General features: G+C 46.3%; 2 protein-coding genes across 2 annotated transcripts in view; one reads left to right on the plus strand and one right to left on the minus strand.

The window, feature by feature from the left end:
- Nucleotides 1-23223, minus strand: part of LOC120948091 (calmodulin) — a 100805-nt gene that overhangs the window by 57289 nt on the left and 20293 nt on the right. The gene's annotated exons all lie outside the window — the stretch shown is intronic.
- On the plus strand, nt 6627-8313 carry LOC120949333 (volume-regulated anion channel subunit LRRC8A-like). Its single transcript, XM_040366572.2, has 2 exons — nt 6627-7057; nt 7145-8313. The coding sequence occupies exons 1-2, from the start codon at nt 7020-7022 to the stop codon at nt 8076-8078; spliced, it is 972 nt and encodes a 323-aa protein (XP_040222506.2). The 5' UTR covers nt 6627-7019; the 3' UTR covers nt 8079-8313.

Consider the following 23223-nt stretch of genomic DNA (forward strand, 5'->3'; position numbering starts at 1 on the left):
TCCATAGAGCAGGGGCTACCACTAAGGGAGGAGGGCCCAAGAATCACATGTTTCCCTATCTCTTCTTCTCCTGCAAAGTAGTGGTACGATCGTTATTTAAGCTACGATCGTTGACCGTACCTTTGCTGTACTCTGCTCTATCGAAATGGTAAATAAATAAACAGATTAGAGCCAACCTTGTTTGACAAACGCATCGTGTGCGCGATCTGTTGCACTTTTGCTGGTCCCCTCCCTTCCCGAACACCACACACACCCACGCGTCGAAGGTCGATTTAGGGTAAGAGGGGGAAGAGGGAGAACTGTGTGTTTTTATTTGGGAAATTTGTGTGTTTTTTTTTGTTCCAAACGTCCCAACGAAGCGCAGGCTCATTAAGGCGTTTTACATCTGTTTTTACCGCGACTGATCGGTGTTGGGTGCGATCGTCCAAAGGCAAAAAAAAAAGACGCCAAACCTCTCTCCCACTGAACGAAAGACCATTAAAAATGTTTGAAAATATCTTAACGATAGTTACTGGTGGGGTAGGTGATGTTGTTTTTTTGTGTTTCCCACTTCCCATGGTTTTTAGTGATTTTGTAGGAACGTTACAGAAGCACACCTCTGTGTCTGTGTGGGGTGTGTTTTTTTGTCTAGGATTTTGTGTTTTTCTAATTCTCTCTCTCTCTCTCGCTCTCTCTTTCCATGGTTTTGCGATGTTTTCTCGACCCCTCTCCTGCACACACACACTCACACACACATTTAGGGACGCGGTGGCAACGGCGGCGGTCGCGGTGATTTATGACTGACTGAAGATGAGTCCCACCCCACCGGGGGTGGATTTGAGTGAGCGCGGGATTATGATGGAGGTTTAAGTACACGCTGTGACGCTGTGCGTTTGACGTGGTTGGTCTTTTCCTCCTCAGCTCGTGGCTTGTAAGCCATTTAGCTGCTGGGATGCGATGGGATTTGTTGTCTATTTCCCTATTTCCCCTTGAAAAAACACAAACATACACACACAGCCCAAATAGTGATGCATTTTGTGTGATAGAAGTATCCCATCCGAATGTGACTTGTCCAAATGTGTCCACTCGAGTGATTTCGATCCACAAGAAGCTTCCTTTTTTTGCTGACCCGACATCATAATGCAGGTGATTCTGATCGATCGATCGAAGGGATAATTCATTCGGCTCTGCTGCCGTCACTTTCATCACTGCAGCTGCTTTCGCTTCAGACCACTTCCCAAAAAAAGGCCACCACAAAGGGGACAATCCAGGGGGGAGGGGGTGGGGTATAATCGAGACCAGAGTTGCCAAAAATGGTCGAAAACCCCCAGACGAAACTCCATTTTTAGTTGATCAATTATTCAGATCCACTCATCATCAGCTCTCTCTCAACCGTCGTTTGTTCGTCTGGCTTTGTTGAGACTCTGTGGCTGTGTGCTACGACGAACAAGTTCTACGTTGATGCAGTTTTTAATTTAAAATTATACTTTTCTCCTCATCCTTCAAAAGCTTTTAGTCATCATGGATGGATGGATGGAGCGCGGTGCGATGGTACGATGGATTAGAGCAAAGATCGCTGGCACTGGTTGGCTTTCGCCATCACAAACTCTCTGATTTTGGACGAAAGTTAAATGTTAGAGGATTTTGGGGGCTAATTCTCTGTTTAAATACTTTTGCGGGAAGCATCGCTAAAGCAACTCTCTTAATCAAGTAGAGCTGGCCGCCGTTAACCGTAATGGCTGCACTGTCTCAAAACACCTGAGACACAACAGCGGAGGAAACGCGAGGGATGTGAGTGATTGCAGACGGTAATTCTGGGGCCTTGGCGTTGCGTCCTCAGCAAACTTCAGCAACAAACGAGGAGAGAGAGCACTCTCATATGAAGATGTCAACGTTGAGTTCTTCATGGAGTCGTGCGCCCTTCCGCAAAGCCCGCAAGAACCGATGAGAGGACAGCAAGTTGTCAGCCGCTTGTCTTGCTCATTAGTGGGTCCAGATGTAAAGAAGTCCTGATGAGCTGCGAACGCGTAATGCTTCTTCCCCATTTTTTGTATGTCTGTGCCTGTGTGTGTACTTCATCCATTAAAACAGTACTGTAAGGGGGGGAGTTTTTTTTCTTCATGTATGTGTACTCTTCCCCCCCGCTGGTGAAACTGCACAAACTCTGCTGTCTTTGTACGTGTCGTGTTGAAGCGGCAAAGTGATCGAACCCACCACACACCGCCACAAGAAAAAAGCGGCGAAAGATCCACAAGCCAAACGTACAGAGCTTCTTTCACGCGGTTCCACCTGGGTCCACGTCGGTTACGGTTCCCCTTTCGGCTTTGCTCCCCCGCCAGCAGCAGCAAACAGGGCAATGATTAATTTATGTTGATTTTGCACCGTTTTCACACCGATCAGCTCGTGAGACGATCGCTGATGAGAAGGGCTCGTTTGGGTGTGCGATGATGCTGTTGCTGCTGCTGCTGTGTGAGCTATGTGATGGACAAGGTGAATCCGATGGAATCCATCTCCAATCCATCCATTTCACGATCGGCGCGAAGAAGGCATCACCAACAATTACGCCTGAAGCGCCTGGCGCGCGCGCGCGCTCGCTCGCGATCGCTCCTTCGGAGACCTTTCCGTGCAAACAACAGAACGAAAGATATGATGAAGTCTGTTGAAAGTGGATAAAGAGTGAATTTTATAACAAAACACAAACACGAAAGAAAGAACAGACAACACAACGGGTTGTGCGGTTGGCTGAACACCTTCCTCGTTGTGCAAAGGTATGGAATTCTAAAACACAAGATCGGGCGCGGGGTGTGCGTGAAGGATACATTAATTTTCCTTCGATCTCGTTCGTTCTGCTCGCCTTCTTGCTGCGGCTGTGACGAGGCTGACGATTAGAACTGGACTCCGTTGGCTCGACTGGCGACTGGAGCGCCAATCTGGCTGGCATTGAGACAAAAGCATTCCATGGTTCCGTGGGCTGCTTTTTGGAGGGAGGGCTGGAGGAAGGGTTTTGTTTTGATTTGTTCAAATGCTTCTTCTCCCGTCGGGGACACGCTGTGAATGTACGCATACGGGATGACTGATGTGCTGTGTGCTGTGTGTGCTTGGAGTGGAATTCCTAAACTCCACCCTCCTTCCTTGCGTGTGTGATTAGGCGTACTCCTCGGTGCCGTAGAAGCGCGAGCTTGATCGATTTTACCGGCGTGAGAGTGAAGGGGTTTGTCAGTTGTTGGCCTTTCGGAGATTTTTAAATAAATCAATATCACACGCTTTGACGTGCGCGATAGAGACTGATGGGTCTGAAGCAGTTTGGAATCGTTTGGAGAGAAATGCTAAATGGGAATGGATACATAAAAAAGGCTCAACGACGGTGTAAAGTCTACATTATATGGGAGGATTTGAAGTTGTAGAGATGTTTTAAGATGTGTGGTAAAATGTCATGAAATAGTTTAGCGATAACTTTACTGGAATTTACTGGAAGCTCCAAATGGTCATAAACTGTAAGAGATTGATTTAATGCATTGAAAGTGTAGAACTATTATTAGTTATATCTGAAATTAGTTCTGGTTTGTTGGATGTTTCATCAGTTCTGTATTATTGAGTATTTAAATTTCAATAATTAATCAATAATTCAATAATTAATTACCCATCCCCGCAATGGATATTTAAAGACTTTCAATAATTAATTAACTACCAAAGATTCGAATTCACGACTCTTTCCCGGTGGCATATTTTCCCCCAATTTGGTTAAGCTGATAATCTACCTGAATCCATAAAAACCATCCTTGCTCCGTTTTTCAATATCAATTAAAGCTGATCTCGTTTGAGGCAAATTGCGGACTCATTAAGGAAATTGCCCCCCCCATCCCCATCTCTCCCCACACCATCCAATAACTCTTCCATCGCAATCGCTCCAAAAACCCCGAATTACGCATCCGACTAACCCGAGCGACCTCCGGAAGCTGTTTATTATGGCATTACACAGGGGCTGCGGTGTGCCCACGGCGTGGATCGGGGCTCGGGTGTGCTTATCACCACTAAATATCCCTTCCATATGCAAAACCATTAAATCACTTTTATTGATATTCGCTATCAAAAACTACAGATTGTAAAAAAAGGGGGAAAGCGAGGATAGCGAGAATGTAAAGAGCAAACCCAGCCCACAACATGCACCCAACGCGGTGGTGTTGGGTCCGGAGTGAAACACACAAGACCTGCTAATGGTTGTTGATTATGGCCAGTTGTAGAGAGGCTTCCAGAACGGGGGTAAATAAAAAGCAAAACATGCCCCGTTTCTCAACATCCTCTGTCTCTCTTCGCGTTCGTGTGGTATTAAACTTAAAGGCAGAGGTTGAAAACCAAAATCAGCGCCACCGAATGACAATTACTGTCAACGCTAACTGTCAATTCGAAGGGGCTGCAAATGCTGGGAATGCTTTCGCACTGCAACCCTTGCGTGGGACAAAAACAAAGTGATGCTAATCTCTTCCCCCGAACAGCTTCTTGCACTGCCCGCGCACTGCAAGGGTTAAGCCTTACTTCACTTTAACTAATGGCTGACACTCTTTAAGCAAATCACCGCGCCTACTTAGTTCGCCGGTTCGGCTTGCGGTCTGGTAGCTTATGGAGCGCATAAAACTGTCACCAGGTGCCTTACCCGGGCACCGGGCAACCTACGTCCCATCCAAGCATGCCACAGTTTTTGCGGTTTTGCGGCACACTTCTCCACACAAAGCAAACCCCTCCCGATCTGCTACGAAAAAGGTCTGAGAATCACCTGGCATATAGGCAACATCGAGCGAGCACGAGCACGACTGGCAGGTGCGATAAAGTAACAATAAAAATATTAATTAATATGCAAACTAACACACACACACACACACACAAGCACACACGTCTACCACCGGAGACACCTTCTGGAAGGAAGAGACTTGCGGCGGCCCGGTCTGCGGTTTGCACTTTCGGAAGTCGTCTGACCGATTCCTGATCCTTTCCCCTGATCTGGGCCATAAAGTAGTGAAACTTATTGGAAAATCGATACCGCGTACGATCGCGTACGGAAGGAAACACACGGCAGAACCACCGGCACACAGTCGTTCTGAGCGGTCGTGAGCGGCTTAAAGTCGCACTAGCCGAGTGGTGGTGCCACATTAAAGCAGGGTAAAGGCGCAGGCGGCAAAACCACCAGCCCATGTATCGAGTGACAGTTTTATGCGACATTTCGGGCGGCTTTCGAAGGCGCCGGAAGCCGTTAGAGCTAATGGTTTGTGTATGTGTGTGTGTGGTTGTGTTGGCATGTTGTTGTTGTCGTTGTTGTGTTTGGGCCAGGGTGGGCCGACAACCGCCAAGAACCGTTGGGATCGATCGTTTGACCCTGTCGGGTCTGTTCAATTCCGGGATAAGGTCAACCAACCAATCAAAAAAAAACGAACATTGGAACATGCATACATGCAGACTGTTTGCGGAGCGGAAATAGAATTGAAATGCACGTTAATGTTAAACATGATTAGAAATCGACACGAGGTGAGTTTAAATTTTTAAACGTATGATTTCCGCTCTCCCCCGTATCGATACAGGAAGAAGCATTGGAATGAAACGAGCTTGAAGAACTGGAAGAATGCTTTATAGATGGCTTTTAACGCTACCGCAAAAGCATTCTGCACGTGAGGAAACTGGCAAAATGTACGCCATCTCGGTTATTTTGTGGTTCGCATAGAATGGAAATTCAATTTCCTGTCCCACACAAGGACACACACACGTGCGCACACCCAACAAACGAATGCACTCCTTCACCCGTCCCTTGCGCAAGCAAGTGTTATCCTTCATCACGTGGCACAAAATCAAATAAATTCCTCCTGAGCATGTCTTCGTCGCCCTTCCCAGGGCTAACACATTAAAGACGACAAGCTGTGTCACCGAACCGAAGCGGAGGGGGAAAGAGGAGTCGCTTTTGTGTGATCTTTAAAATCTTAAGAAAACTTTCGCCTCCCTTTCGTGTCGAGTTGCTTCTCGCCGTCGCTTTGATATCGAACAGTTTGATATCATCGAAGTGAAGAGTCGTGACCACCCGTACCACCCCGGGTGGGTGGAGGTGGTATTATTTATTCACCATTAACCAACCAACCACCGCCGGTCACGCTCGGGCGGGACCGAAACCCCGGACCGAAACAGATGGTACAGTGCGTGTGTGTGTGTCTGTCTGTCCTTTAATGGGAGCAAAACACCGTCTTAATTACCGACGGATGACAAGTCTTGTGATGATTGTTTGATCAACGCTGGGGAGACGGAAACGGAATGAAATAAACACCTCCCCACGGACGTTGGCACGGTGAAGTTTGTGGTAGGATAATGGGAAAGCGCCTTGGAATCATTTCCTATCGGAGGGTTTAAAGTGCTCATAAAACATGCACAAAGTGTCATTATCGGAGTCATTAAAGGATTGATGCTTTGCGCGATAGGCTGCAATCAGTTTGGTAGACGTAGAAGAAGACGTTTCAATCAATATCTGGTCCTTCGAACCGGATTGCAGTAGCCTAAGGATTGTGTACATATAATTTTTATCATTTAAAATAGAAAACACATCACGTAATACTGATTCCGGTTCTTTCCTGTAACGTTTAATGCTGGTTTAGAAGTCGCTCAGTCGCTGCCCCATGTCGCATGCCCCAACTGACGCACCAGCCAACCAGGGCGCACTGAACGCGCGCAAACTGTGACAAACAAACGTATCAAAACGAACCAAGCAAATAAATAACACGTTGTTTTGCTGCTGGATAGATGGACTCTCCGCTCTCCGTTAATCTAGAGCGCAACCATCTTGTGTAAAGGGGGCTCCCCTTCACCCCCAAAACAAAAGCCAATAAATAGACCCAGAATCCACGGTGCCACGATCAATGTGGAGCGAACCGGCAAAGCAACGATCCGGTCCAAAAACGACGTCGCACCGATCGTCGTCAACCGCTCTCTCTCTGTCTCTCTCTCTCTCTCTCTCTCTGTCTGTCTCTCTCTCGGTCTCACTCAATTGATAACAAACAACGCAGGAGGCCATGTTGACGATGGCACGCTACCGGGACGTGATACTGCTGTAAGACGACGCATCACGCTGCCACAAGCGTACTGCGAAACCTACTTTGATTGATTCCTTTTCCTTTCTCGCTTCAATTTGTTGCAGGGCCTTGGCAGGTCTGCTGATCCTAGCGTTGGTAGGCAGTGTGTACGGCCGTGCCGTGCCTCATCATCGTCGCAGGGGCGGCGAGCGTGGTGTTGGCCGACTGCAAAATGTGACACTTACCAACGCGACCCTTTCCGCGATGGCTCAAACGGGCGGTGGTGGTGAACTCTCGCTCGACGGCTGCCAGATTGACCACTTCGGGCCGGCACTGTTCGCGCTGCTGCAGCGCACAGACTGTCTGACGCTTCGCGGTGGCCACATCCCCTCCGTGTCGTTCCATTCCCACACGCTCGATACGCTCGTGATCGATGCGACCGGTCTGCGAACGTTCGATGTAGCCGGCGGGCCCGGTGCGGCCCCGTACGAAAAGCTACGAATACTGCACATCACACGCACGCGGCTGGAGCGGCTGCCAGCGCGCCTCTCGCTGCTGGTGGGCCTAAAACGGTTGGACCTGTCGCAGAATCAGCTAACCCACATCGAGCTGGACGTGCTGGGTGCGATGAGGCGGCTGCGCGATCTCGACCTGTCCGTGAATCAAATCGCGCGATTGGACGCTTCGCCCGAGCTGCAGCTGGCGGGCCTCCGCAACCTGTGGGTCAGCTACAATCGGTTGCGCTCGTTCGGGGCCTTCCCGGGCGCGTTCCCGGCCCTGGACACGGTGCGCCTGATAGGGAACCGGTGGCACTGCGGCTGGGTCGATCGGGCCCGGGCCGACATCATGCGTCACGGGATCACGGCGTTCGGTGCTGATTACGATTGTCCCGGCGAGCGCCAGGGTGGACTTTGCTGCTACGATGACGTGCCGGGCGAGGTGGCGGCGATCGAGCAGACGACGACAGCCGGTGGGGCCGGTGCTGATGATCTCACGCTGCGGGCATCGAATCGTAGCACGATCGAAGTTCGGTACGGGGATGTGGAGCTGTTTTTGTGAAACAGAGGGCAGATCGAATAAATTTTAAAAGAAATGGTTTGAATTTAAACGACTCTTGTGCATCTTTTTTTCTATTTGCGTTCCTGTTTTGAGGGAACAATGTCGACCCTGGTCGCCCAAAAACCCCCTTTTAAAAACTCGTTCGTCCATCATCATCCTTTAATTTAAAGAGATTATCAAAGTGATAACCCATATTTATACTATTTGCCCGTTAAGAGCCTATTATGTTTCACTACAGAGCAACAAAAAAAAAACCCTCGCAGACCCTGCTCGAGATGGCATTTAATGAAAAATGGATTAATTTCAATAAAGGAAACCTCGCACATGCTTTTTATTGTGTACCGCGCGTTCGCTTGCTGTACGCGAGCTGTGCCCGTTAGCCAAAGTGAGCAAGAAGAGCTACAAATCTGAACCACACACGGGTTCTATCATGGCAAAAGAACCGAACCAATCGAAACGGCGCATAATCAGCTCACCACCACCACCACCACGCGATATGGTGGGCCTTTCACGGCACGGGTTGCTTCACAAAGCGAGCAAAGCCAGCATAAGTTTTTGGGTTGTGCCTGGTTTGAGCATCAATTGGGAAATTATTCGATCGGGGTAAATGCTCTCCGTCGGGGTCAAATTTGTCACGGCACAAACTGATCGAAACCCGCAGCCAAATACGAACATTCGGCGACGGCGGTTTATGATTGTATTGGGTACGCGTGGAAGTAGTGGCCGACAGCCGCGCATCGCATTCGCATTCCTTGGGCTAGAATTTAATTAAGCCGTCTTTTATTAACGCGGGTTTAGGCTTTTTGTTTGTGTGTTTACCGGCATCCGGCTTGTGGTGCTGGTGGTGGGCTGTTGGGTGAGTAAAATTCTGCCTTGGAATGTTTGGCTTTTCTTTCCAAAGGCACCTTTTAGGGGTAGAAGAACTTTTCCACTTTTCACGTATTCGAGAAAGTAAAACGGTGAACAAACTCTCTCTCTGGCTCTTCTGTGCCATCGTGCACAGTTTCCATTACCGAAATGAGCTGCTCGTCCGCGGTGACCAGTGTCGAACGGTGCTCACAATTACTAATCAGCCAACTCGGAGATGGGTGGGTTACATTAAGAGAAATGGCATGAATGCAAAATACAAACAAAAAAAGGAGTAAAACAACCAAAGCTTTCATAATTATCTTCAAAAAAGAAAGAAGAAACTCTAAGGCTAGACACCATACAGGACGACCACAAAATGGAACGGTACACTGGTACGGCTTTTGGCAAACCAACAAACAAACATCGAAAGATCTGACTGAAGAAAAAGGAAATATGTTGCTAAAAGAAAATAAAGAAAGTTTTATCAAGAAATGGCTGAAACTCGTGACTAGAAGTTGCGCATTCGTCTGTACACGTTGCGGAAAGTGTAGCTGCATCTTCAGCGTACTTGAGCGTAATTAAACCAACCACTGGAAAAAGGGGAGTTTTTTCACGGAAAATAAGAAAATCAGGAATAGGAAAAGGAAAAGAAAGAAATTTATTCTACAAGAAACTTTTCGCTTATTTGTGAACAGCAGCTTCCAAGAAGTCGCTTTAAGGTTTCAACGATGAAAATGCATTTTCTACAATTTTTCCTTCAAAATTAAGCTGTTGCTACATGTTCAGCTTACCTTCCAAACTTGTATTGAATTGTATAAAACACAACACAAATGTCCTCTCTTGTACAGTGTTCCTGGGGTAGGTTGTCGTTGCAATATCTAGCTGACCTTACATCTGTACTTCCGTGCACCGGTCGCCGGTTTGTGCAAAGTGTGGGAAATACCGACGACGAGCTGCAACATTTTAAACAACCGGTAAATGCGTTGCTACGGTTACCTCATCGCAAGCAGTTACCTCGGTTGCTAGGTGGCATTTGCACGAACATTCCCACGAACTGGTGATCTGCGTACGCACCACTATTGTACGGTGAAAATTAAGAGTAATCTGCATCGCACCGGCGTAACGAGAATCCGGGTGCGCGCTGGGCGATTTAATTTATTTACCGAAAATAAATGCCAACTATTGTTGCCGTTGTTTCGGCTGCGTTCACGAAATTGGTGCACGTATTGGGTGAGTGTGTCGCAATTTTTGCAAAAACCTTAAAGTAACCATTTTCCTTCTCCCTTGCTTGCCATCCTTTACAGGGCTCTGCTTCAGCTGTACGGCGCGGTGCACACGGTAACTGGATTTGAATATTTTGCTCCTTGCGAAGCGTAACCAAAGTAGGCGCATCGGAGAAAAATCGATCGAAAGATTTCCATCGTCCACCGGGTGTGTGTGTGGTGTGCGAGCAGAGGGGTCGCAATCCATTCTTGCTGCTGCTGGAAAGTGTGATGTAGCTACATGCGAAAGGTCACCTCAATAAATCTCCATACGGTGCAAGGCAATGGTTCGACGTCCGGACGTCCGGAGGGTTCGTTTCTTCTTACCTGTCAGGGCGGGAAACGGGACGAGATTTGAGAAGGACGCTGTCCTTCTTTGAATGCGCAAAAATCAAGCCCTCAAGAAGGGAACCCTTCGGACGGCAGCAGCAGCAACAATAACAACAACAGTATCGAACTCGGTTGATAGAATTGAGCAAGAACTAGAGCAGCCTGCATCATCATCGTGTCAACCCCCGGGACAGAAGAAAGTGGGGAAATGCAAATTGTGAGTCCTTATTTAAATTTTAACAACCGATCGACTACACCCCGATCGAGTGCTGATTTTGTTTGTCCGGCGGCCGAATTATGCATCCATTGTTAGGAAAGCTGGTGAGAATATTCCCACCCGATATGACGGCCGTCCTGTTCGATAATCTAATTCCGATTTCCCAAAATTTAGGCACACACAAACGCACAACACACATTCGATTCGACTGACGATCCGGCAGCACCGCGGGGTAGCCAACCGTGAATTAGAATGACCTTTGACATACGCGGCGCTGGGGAACGCCGGGTGTGTGTAGCGTTTTCGCTGCTTTATAGTACACTGCCGGAAGTGAGTTTCTGCAAAAGTGTGCAAAAATTTAAATCCTGCAAAAAGAAAAAAAACGTGACGGAAACGTGCAACCACCGCACCATCATGCCAGGCCAGGTCGCGTCGCTTTTGTGCAATTTTTAGCACATAAAAGATTCGCAACCGCGTACGCGACGTGAGGCGACACGACATTTCCACTAGGTTTATGAGGCGTGCAAATAATCTGAGCAAGGGAGCAATACATTTCTATCGTAGCCGATGACACACAATGGGAAAGAAGTCGATCGTAAAATAGGTGGTTTTGTTTAGTATTTTTTGCAAGTAAAAGGTGTTAGAATATAAATATAAATAAATATAAATAAATAGCATATAAATATTATAAGTGCATTATATTTATCAAATATCAAAGAACTTACCTGAATGATCTCATCTTCAACCGCAGTGCCATAGTTTTGACACGATTAATTGAACACAATCACACTGTGTCTCAATTTCCAGCACAACTCCCATTCAGCTAACAACCCCTTTTCGTAACAACAACTTCAACTTTTTTTTTTTTAGTGGAAACCGCACAAGGTCATAAAATGCCACAATATAGCAAAACATATTACTTCACTCCCAAGTGCTGGCTCCTTCCCTACATTCCTTCATGATCGATTTTCACGCAAGTGGCGTAACTCCTTTCACTTTTCACTGCAAGGTCGGGTGTGTGCTGCGGAGAAGGGTGCATAAAAATAGGAAACATTTATTTGACATAAAAATCAAATTTAATAATATTTATTGATCCGATTCCCGGTGTGCCCGGGGGTACTCAGACTCCGTCGCCGTACCGTCGGGGTTGATGGCTGTTGTTGTGGGGTTACCTTCTGTTCATCTCTTGATTTTTCAACACTCGAAAGGAGTTGGAAGTGCGTGCCATCGAAGCGTGCTGTCTTTCGATGACTTTCTTTAAGACTACAGGGCCTACCTAGATGGCGGTTTAAAGGCAGAGCCTGCAGCGCGTTAGTTCGGTTGATTCGGTTGCTACCCTTGCCCGGATGGGGTGGCCGTTTTTTTTGGTTGGTTCATAGTTTTCCACAGCGCAAAAAGGATGCTGTTGTGTCACCCCTCTCGCACATTGAACCAAACCGTATAAAAAAGAGGTTCGATTCCTTCACTTTCACCCTTGACTTCAAATGCAGGGAAGGGGCGTCCGAAGAAAGTATTGAATGAAAAGTATTGATCCTTTTATTGGTCCTCCCAGGGGTGGTTGGTGGTTGGTTGGTCGTATCTTAAGAAAAGGGCTTTTACTGTCACTGTGGGTAGCGTAATCGGCCGTATAAACGCTACGGGAAGACGGCACTTGCGTGGCATGTGTGTGTGTGCTTGTGCGCGGTAATCCAGCCGTAACGACACGGGATTACGGCCCCGGTTAAAGGACTTACAAGCGGATCAAGTCGACGGGAAGACACAGACAAAAAACGAGCCCGCCTCTGAGGGAAAGGGGTCGTCCACTGCCGGTGCGGCTTTACTCGGTTCAGTTACCCGATCGACCACGATGATGATGATGATGATTATGTGATGGTGATGGTGGCAGGCAACCACACACCGTTCACTGTTGACAGACTGGTTCAACAGTGGAAAGTGTTTGATGTAATGATGGTAACAGGATAAATCCGCTTCCGTACTAACGGTGGAGCGGGAGTTTTGCAGTGCTTAGGAAGTTGGTTGAAGCCGATTGGAAGTCATTAGGAAATAAGTGACTGTAAAAAAACGGCCCCTCATTGAAAGGGGGAAGCGAAGTGTTTGACGTTGATGAATTTATCAAATTTGTCCAAAGGATCGTGTGGCGCTGGAATAAATCACGACTCTGCCTGTTTCCCCGCACACGGGTGTTGCATTGCGCTTGAGGTGGAATCGTGTTCCGTTCGCTTTCCAGTGTAGTCAGTTTCAGTTACAGTTTCAAGACAAAGCAACCCTCTAAAAGCCTTTTTCTCACCATTTTCTACAGCCTCTAGTGCCACAATACACTTCCAATTATCTACGGGATATAAATATTGGCAATGGATGTGGACGGATCTGGGCTAATCTGTTCCTGTTTCTTATTCCACGCTTCCATCCCAAAAGGGAATTAGATTCCATTCGCCGGTAAAAAAGCCTTACTCTATCACATGTAAAACAGTTAAAAGAAAAGCAACTTAAAAAATGCCCTTAAAACTGAGCGATATTGTCTAATCGCTTTTACGCCAAACCGAAACCGCTCGCACCTAAATTTGCAAACACAACCGTAATCCCAAAAGTGGCCGCTCCGTTACCCAACCGTCCGGGAGTCCGGGAGAGTTAATCGAAACAGCAACACACAAGCAAACAAAAAACGAGTCATTCAAGGCTAAGAAAGAAAAAAATCACTCCATACAAAAGCATCCCGCGACCGGTGCCACGGCAACGATCATAACAATGAAATCCAATTATCTACGAACATAAACATTTCATTTACATGAAGAGCACCCAGATCTCAGGACCAGCCCAGCCCCGTTCGAAGATCGAAACAAACATCCTCAGCCTCCTAGATGCTGTTTTTTTTGTCTTTTTGACAGGAGCGCCCGTAAGACGTAAAGCTGATTTGTCACATTGTTCCGATTAGCTGTTAATAAATATTCACAGATTCACAGAATCTGCCGCCGTGAGAGGGGAGAAAAAAAAACCTCACGATCTCAAAACAAAACCCAACACCCAACACCACCGTCGACTTCTCAACGAGGGACACAAAACAACAAAAAAAAATCGTTACAGAAAAGATAGAAATTAGACCACTTGCAAGGCAAAAGGAAAACGGACATCCCTCTCCCTTGGAAGTGATCTTGATTTTGGCGCAAACAGCCCCACTCTCACTTCAGTTCAAGTTCAATTCAAGGGACGCATCGTCCTTTTTTAACAACGCATTTTTTGTTGCAAATTTCAAGACAGCAAATGGCCGGGTGTCTTGTAGACAGTGCGGTGGTCGCGCTCTCCCCTGTTTGCCTTGTGAAGGACCTCACAAAACAGCACCTTTGAAACCTATCTACTGGTTTGGGCTAATTTGAGGCCGTTTTTTGAAGCCATTTTTCAATAAAAAAGGGAAACCCAATCATGGTTCCAGCTCCGGTCGATAGTGCCCCGTGCGCATAATATTGTTTGCTGATCATTCGACTTTCTTTTTTTCCTTTTTTGTTGGCTGATTGCTGTAGCCCTCTTCTTCACCAAAAAATGCAATCTAATTCACTATTTCACGCCTCGCACATCGAAATACTGGTGCGTTTTCTTTGCGTTTACTTTACGCGCCCGTTCCGTTGCGCATTGTTGTTTCTTTCCCTTTAAGATTGTTTCCCCCTGTTCATAGAGTGGCACAATGCAATGCAATGCAAGGAAGCAAATATAGCTTTGAACACCTTTGGCCTGTACACACACACAAGCACACCCAAGCGCACGCATGCACGGTGCATCTCGGCCGCGAAGTGTTGCTGCAGCAACAGTAGCAATACTTCGTTTTGCCGCGAAAAACAGCAAAATGCAACAATGTTGCGATAATTCTATTTTTGAGGCTGTTTGTTTTCATTCCATGAGTGTATATAAAAGTCAGACCTTGGCGTCTTTGTGCTGCTGCCGTTCTGTTTGGTGGATTATGGCAATTGTTGCAATTGTGGCAGGGATCAATGGATTTATGTCTTTTATTTTAATGGGGTACTTCTTTTTGTGTGTGCCAGTTGCTACCTTCTTGGTGGATGTGGAGTAATAAGCGTAAATGCCGTAACGTTTGTAACGGTTTTCTTTGCTTTGATTATGGACGGGGTTTGGGGTGTGTGTGACTGGTTTTTAAGGAAATTCTAATTTTAACACAATTTTTAGGTTTAACACAGGATTTTAACACAGGGTAAAAATTTAGATAATTTCAACAACACTAACATCATCTCAATGAATTGTTGGGGTAACAAGCACAACGGCACACAGCACACAACCATCACCAATTCCTTCACCCATCTGTCTTTGTCTGTTTACTTTTCTCACCAAAAGTGCATGCTCACCGGTGCATCTTACATCCCCCAAGACACTGGCCCCCCAAGACTGCAACCTTGGACGAAACCGCTCGCTTTCCCACCGCTTTCGTGTAGCAAAGGCGCCTCTACAACAATCCATCCGATTGTCATCCTACCGTCATGCTGCCGCCACGGTTTGCGTTGAACAAATAGTTTCTTCGCGTGGCGCGTTGCTTCCGTTCTGCGTGTTGCGTGTCTGCTGTGGCGCGCTCGGTGGACAAACTTCCAGCTTCCAGCTACTTCCGTATTTGCTTAACCTCTCGGCTCAACTCGGAAACCCCGTACCGTGTGATTGCAGCAGCAGCAGCAGCAGCATCATTCCAGGTGGTACAGGAGAGTGGTTGCCCCAACCCACACGACGACAGTGCTTCGATTGAATGCTAAACCTCGTAATTAAAATCTTGTGTGCATGTGTGTGTGTGTGTGTGTAACATGATATGGTTGATTTTTGCGGTTTCCCTGTTGCGTGTTTTTTGTCCGATTTGTAGGATGTGTAGAACCTCCTCACACCCCCAGGGGAGTTGTCGGTCGAATCAGAAATCTATCGCGATAGGAGGGTAGACGGTAGTTTGTTATGCTTATCGATGGATATCGAGGAGTCGCAGCACAGATGGATAGCATTACCGTGCGGAGCGGTAATGATTAAATCCTTAAAAATCGGACAGGAAGGGAGCCGTTGGGACGGGAGCACAGGGTACCCAGCGCGGTGCTTCTATGCGGCAATGGGACATGTGTCGCGTCATTTACTTATCAACCGCGTACGGATCATCGGTTGGACGCGCGTGTTTCGTTCGCGGGGTTTACAGTGACATTCCCGAGATGTCCCCTCTATAAAGACATGCAAGCTAAATGCATCTATGTTGGGTGAGGTTGGCTCTCTCTCTCTCCTGTTTGTTAGTTTGTCCCTTTTAATGATTTAATCTGGCAAAACTTGTGGAGTCAAATTACGGCGCCTAAAAGGGGCGAAGATAGCAGTCGCATAATGAAAGATGAAAGGCGCACCATTGGGAGGTGATGAGGTGGTTTTTCAGCTGGTCGCGATGGACGGTGTTGATAAAGAAGATATAACCACGATAACGTATGGTTTAATATGCTGGAAATACAGCAAAAAAAAAAAACAAATAATACAAAAAAAGCGAAACGACCGCATCAGATGACATTGTTAATTGAAAGTGCACCTACCTGATGCTCTGTGTTCCTGTGCAACGCAGAGAAGGGAAGAGATCATTTATTTTATTTCATTTAAAGCATCATTAAAATGTCGTTTTTTTACGGATGGCATTTTTCACTGTCCATCAATTCACCTTTTTAAGTGTCGCATCGATTCTATTCATCAATACTTCCCTTTAATTGCAAATGAATTCAAATGATTGGACTGAGAAAAAACGGTGCAAATTGCAAGGTAAAACATTGAAAAAAAAAACAAGTCATCACCTTTACTAACAGTTTTTAATTGCTATCATGATTGATAGATTTTTTCATTTGCATTTTTTGTCGCTTTTCCACTTTACCGCTTTGATTGATGACTTTAGCAAACGTGCCCCCACCCCATTGTGCATGGGTCACTCAGGCTAACGAGAGAGGCTTGCACTTCTAGCGCCTCACAGCATCATCATTGTCATCGTAGTTCTTGACTTCCAATGTGATGATCTCTCGCGGGGCTCGCGTTGTTGATTCGCGCTCGGTTGCAGTTGCATTCCTCCAAACCTTGCCAGTACGCGAACACGTGCAACAATGCGTTACGCAGCTAATGCTTTGCGTTTCAAATCTCCATCAAAGCAAGCGTTGATGCAGCGGGCACAGAAAAATGGTGCGATTTTCATAATAAATCCATTTGCTTGCCGGCCACACAGCCCAAAACTGCGGTACGCGGCTTTATCATTCACCGCATCTAAGCGGTTGCACTTTGCATTCTCTTTGTGGTGAAATTGCAGCAAGCACCCCCCTCCCACTCCCACACACACATACCGAGCAGTGGGGATCGTCGTTATCCTGCTCTTGGGAAGCCCATTAAATCATTTCCAACTGCCGGTTTGCGTGCAGTGCACCGCGCGCAAAGTTGCAATTATAATGTTCCACCGCGACACAATGTCAACCCTTTTTTTTGCATTCCCATTTTTTTGTACGTGTGCGTGTGTGTAATGCTGCTTTTTAAGTAACAACAGAAAAAATGGGTCTCCCTTTTTTTCGTTAGCAAAGGTACTAAAGCATGAGAGTGGTTTGCGCTACGCTACGGAAAGGACACCGAAACCGATATGCATTTTTTTTTACCCTGCGCACTTTGCGGTGAAAAGGGGTTTTTTGTTGCTGTTGTTGTTACTGCGCTCTACCGTTCTGCGGATGTAACAATGATGCGCGCTCGGATGCGAAAAAGGGACCCATCATGTAAGTGAGCCCTTTAATGAAATCTCTTTGAAGAGGCGTTTTTGTTAGCCTCTCTGCCACATCGTCATCCGTGCCACAGCCAGTGCTATTTGAAAGCTAAAGCCAAAATGTGATGCACCGTAAATGCATCCTGCTGCTGCTACTGCTGCCACCCGCCTGCTTCGGAAAAGGATTTAATCGCGAACGACACTGAATGATAAAATGTTAATATGTTAATGGACGAGCGCCCGCGAGTTCCCCCCACCACCACCACGTCCATTAGACAATCCGCCGGGGATGGGGGCAGCTCATCGTTTCTCAACAAGTGGCCTTTGTGTCTTGTTGGTTGGTTTGACAATCAACAGCCTGAGCACGAGAACTACTACTACTTACCGTCGTTTGTGTCATCGTCCCTAAAGTGGGGCTTTGCGTGGTTTCTGTTGTTTGTGAAGCAGAAACGGTTTCTTAGGATTGTAGAAAGATGTTACACACAATCGGAGAGGTACTTGCTTGGACAAAATGTGGGACAGAATGTTTCTTCTTTCTTCGGCTGCCACAATCAACCCCCAGGTACATGTAGAATGTAGTGGTTGGTGTGGACGAAGTCTCTTCCTTTTCTTTTCAAATGACTGTGAACATGCTTTAAGCTGTGCTGATTTTAAGGGAAGAGTTACGAACCGAGCTTCTCCGGCAGGCCACGCGAAGGTTTGGCCCTCAGCAAGAGTTGCAGGGTCGTAGCGGAGGAGAAACAAACAGCAATTGTGGATAGAGTATTTGATACTTCGCCTACTAACCAGTCCTTCCCGCTAGTTGCTTCTAATTCAGGGGCTCTGTCCTATTTCGGATATTGGAATTAAACCTCTTAACTCCAAGAGCTTCTGCGTTTGAATATTTCTTTATTGAAAATATGGCCTACTTGTATACTAAATTTATCCTTACACGTTTACCCGAATATCCGTTCGGACTTGATAATTCGTGTTTCCAGAAACTTCTTATTTTGACGTGGAAGGATAAACAATGGTTACTAGGATCAGATTGGTAAAAAAAAAGAAATTTAGAATCGCGTGCGTAACAGGAAGAATTACTACATTTAAAGTTACTAACGTTATAAACATCAATATTTTATAGTGTAATTATGAGAAGAATAATTAAATAGAACAAAACTTAAAAAATAACTAAAAAGAAGTTATTAGAACCTCCCAAATAATCATAAAAAATACTGTCTTTCTATTATTCCACAGTCAAACTAATTGCAAATTGATTCCGTACTCTTAGCAAGCAAATCATCAAAAAACATTTAAGTAACAAGAAAGGAGCCGAAAAACAAAGTCATGCAAATAGAGTCACCCTACGATTTAACGACCTTCAAACAACACTCTCACCTAACTAACGAGCACACGGAGGCGCCGGGCCTTGTACGAACGATAATTAGCCCACGGTGCCTATGGTGCCACGCACAAACAAGCCCGTTTCTCAACTCAACCGTTAAAATAATGCTGCCGATTGTCCGCCATCCCTCGATGGGACGGTTTTGTTGTTCTTTCCCCCTTACCCTGATTTGCCTACACGCGTATCGATCCGTTGCGCGATTCCGGGCACGTCAAATTGTCAATCTGCACACAAATCTGTCTCCCGAGAGAGACAGAGAGAGAGAGCGCGGAAGAGCAAGCAGAAAGCATTTAATCAAACAGGACTTTCTTGAATTCGAGGAGGGAAGGTTGAGCAGTGCGCCATCACCCCACGGAAGTATTTTTTTAAGGCCAATTCTAGGGACACTCGGTTCGTTTGTGGGACAAAAGTAGCAGAAAGAGGAGAAAAAAAACGATCTTGTACACGTATCTCAAGTCCATCACATCCAATTTGCATGTCCTTTGCATAGACTCTCGCTCGCTGATTCGCTACCTATTCACGCCTCACGCCTTGTCGATGGAGTTGTCCCGGCTTTTAGGAGGGTTTGGTATTGCTTTTCCACATCCCCGTTTCGGTATCACATTGGTGGTGTGAGCAATTTTCCAAGCGATTTTTCTCCCGAAACTCCCGAAACTTAAAAAAAGGAACCCAAATGTATCATGGGAAGTGGGCTGTCAAGCCATTTTTGGTCGGGGCCGTTTGGCGGGGCCAGTTGTGGGTGTCTCAGGACGTCGGATCTTGTCGGGCTAAGATGTGGTGAGATTTTTGTGGTTGATTTGAAGTATTTTTTCTAACGTTCACTCTCTCCCTCTCTCTCTCTTTCTCTCTTTACCAGTATGTGACATGTTGAGGAATTCCCTGGCGGGTTGATTTCAGCAAAACCAAAACCAAAATGCAAAAAAAAAGACAAGTATCGCATCTTTGACTTTGAATCAAGAAAAGCACTTTAATGTGCATTTTGCCTTTGCTCGAAAACCGTTGGGAGTTTCTGGGCGAATGTGAGGAGTCGTTAGAATATACCCCAAAAAAAAAAAACAAACGAAAATTGTTAAGAAAAAACGCAGCAAGTATTTTGTCGTTAGACAGTTGTTGCGTGAAAAGCGCTAACTTGCTTAAAATTTGAATATAATTTGAACCAGCAGTGGATGATGATGGCCATCGCACCGGTTGGCTTCCCGTTGGCAACAACAAAAAATCTCAGCTGCTGGACCGTGTTCTTTAAATTTAAGTCAAATCCTGTTGAAGATCGTCCGTTTTGTGGACAACATTCACCACGGTGGAAACTGTGCCACCACAGTTGGCTGAAAGCTAAAATTTGGTTCAATTTCCTTAACATCTCCTTTAAATAATGCAACACGGATACTGGCGCTGTCGGGCATTGGATGTGGAACGAATAATAATAAAAGGGACGAAAAAAAAACGGTAGCATTAAAATTAGTTCCGCTAATTTGTTTCCTTTTTTTTTGGGTGTGTGTGCTGTCGTAAAATAAGGCAAACGTTTAAAATTGGGAGAATTTTTTGGGACGTTTTTCGTCGTTGTTTTATGCGAGAATTTTGAACCACAAAAAGCATGAAAATTTCGCTTTGCACATATTTCATTCATTGAGATGCATCTGCTGTGGTGTCCGTTATTGTACTTCATTTACACATTTAGACACGTTTATAGCATCAACCAGCAGCAAGTACAGCACATCCGTGGCATTAAATAGGATATCGCTCCACTAAACCGATCCCGCTGATAAGCATGATCCTTTGCTTAAAAGCCACAAACACTCTCTCTCTGACACAAACACACACACACACACACAAAGCACATTAGCATCCACAAGCAGGCATTAGCCTGCCGGCCGACACGAGCCAATCCACCGAACAAAAGGCGCCCGGAATCGCCGGAAATGGAAGAGTTACGGTTTAACGGAGGCAAAAGGGATTCTGTCTGTCCCGAGTATCAGCACGATCTCCGGCGTTACACAATCCTCGGCTGCTGCTGCTGCACAGAGAAAAAGGTGATAAAACACAACAAACAAAGCTAACCCCCTTCCCGGTTAGAAGAACGAGAAAACAGCATTGAGAAAGTGTCACCATCTTCACCTCGTCGTGGCAGGATCAGCCGGATTCCGATTCCGATGCCCGCCGGTGGTCGAGAGAATCCTTTCCCGGGCACGCGACCACCTCGCAAGAGTCGAGTCGAGCCCCTTGTGTCTTATCAAACCCATAATCTTAACCCCTCGCAGGCGATGATCAACGGAGCGCCGGCCGCCGCCTAACCTCCCAGCATCCGAAACGGAACGAAGCGTAAAGCCCTCTCTCAGTCCGCAAGGGTTGAACGGGGACAAAGGGTAAAGGGATTAAGGGATGCTGCTGCTGCTGCTGCTGCTGCACTAAACCTTTACGGCAGTCGTGGTGCTATTCTTTTGCCTTCCTTGCATCATTTCTTCAAGATGCTTCTTAGCTCCGATGCCCCCGATGTTGTTGAGCGAGGTTAAAAAAAGGGTTCCACCAATCGTGCGTAATTGATGGGTTTTTTTGCTTGTTGGGTCGTTTTGGGATTCCTCTCTTGGGATGGAATTTTGGCCGCTAGATTGTTGTTTTTTTTTTTACCTTCCGCAAAAAGGGGAATTTTCATCTTTCATCTCCTGGTGTGGTTTGTTTGGTTTGTGGTTTTGTTTGTTGAATAAAAATGGCAATTAGCGACGTAGAAAAGAGAGAAGCTGGAAGGAAACTGATTGGCCCTAAACAAAACAAAGCGTTCGTGGCTTTTGTTTGTTTTCCAAGGTGGTACACTTACGGTGACATAATTGTTTGCCGTTTTGAGGAAGGAGAGGAAGGAGATTTATGAGCGGGAGATTGATTAAAAGTGTCCCATTTTTGATGATTTACTCTTTACGTGTGCTCGTTTTATTTATCAATTGAAGTAAGGAAGTGATTTTTTTCTATTTTTACTAGATCTCATAATTAATTAATTTAAATGAAGAGTCAATGTGCAGGAATTTTCGTAAAAATCCCATAGATTTGCTTATAACTAAGCAGCAGCAGCAATACAATTCCCACGATCTGTGCTTACTGTCCGTATCGAATCCATTTTCCATTTCCATTGCTAACGCGGATACGACACACCGTTCGCTTCGGGGTTACCATGGCAGCCTCGAAATTTCCACCCTGCTTAACGCTATCAAGACGACGGTTGTGTGTTTCATCGAATGGCATTCAAAATATATGACAGCGATCAGTGAGCTCGCGCGCTATCGAATCGAAGAAGGCGACGGAGAAGACGGGGGAAAACATCGGGAAAAATGAGGTGTCTCTAGCCGTGTACAACATGCCGATGACAATGATAAAGCTGTTGTTGGCCATCCTCACACACACATCCGATACAGAGGATGCTCTTGCACGAATGATGACATTCGTTGCACGATTCAAATTCGGCACACATCGTGAAGCTATCGAAGGACGCAATGGTCCGTTGTCCGTTTTTCGATAGTTGGTCCGGGCGTTCCGGCTTGTGTGACCAATGGTCACACATGGAGGGGAAGTGAGCGAACACAGACACACACACACCAAAAAAAGGACGGTAATTTATAAACCGTAAAATTGCTAATAAAAGATTTTTCATTCTGGCGCTGTCTCCCTCGGCTCGTAGCTGTGTGGCTGTGTGGCTGGACAGCGTGCGGTACAGAAGAAACACGTCTTCTACACGTTTTTGCATGCAGCGTAGGGTTTCTTCGGGGCGAAAAGTGTCTTGTTCCTATTCTTGTGCGCTTTTTCGGCCATCGTATGAAGGCACCAACACAAAGCCATTCTATATGTGCCGTATGGCTGTTGGGTGTTGCACTTGGGGAGGACAAGTCGGGCAGGACAGCACAAACACAAGGGAATTCGCTGCTCTAACTCTACCGGCCCGGGGTTCCGAGGCGAACAACGATTCGTACGGTCGCGATATGGTCAATAAGTTTTAATTTAAATTTATGTCCATCCATTCATTTGCATTCCTTTTTGCCCCGGGAACTGGATGCCTGTGCTGTGGTCTGTGCTGGAAGAAGCAATATGCTTTCGATGATGATGATGTTCTTATCCGCATGACCGTTCCGTGTGTTGCACGAGGAAGTTGGTCGCTTTTTTTCCTGGAGTGTGCAATAGAATCGTCCCCAGCAACTAGCAACTAGCGTCCATCCTATCATTCAGGCGGCATGATGGCGTAAGCAAATATTTATCAAATGTATCGGTATTGGAATGGAAAACGGGTTTTTTTTGGCCACATCTTTACAGCACTTCACACATGTGGGACAGCCATCGTAAGAAAACCGTTAAAGACGCGTTCGAATGAGTCGAATGCTCGGTATTGTCACCTTAAT

Source organism: Anopheles coluzzii, chromosome 2 (genome assembly GCF_943734685.1).
Source record: "Anopheles coluzzii chromosome 2, AcolN3, whole genome shotgun sequence".
Lineage (NCBI taxonomy): Eukaryota > Metazoa > Arthropoda > Insecta > Diptera > Culicidae > Anopheles > Anopheles coluzzii.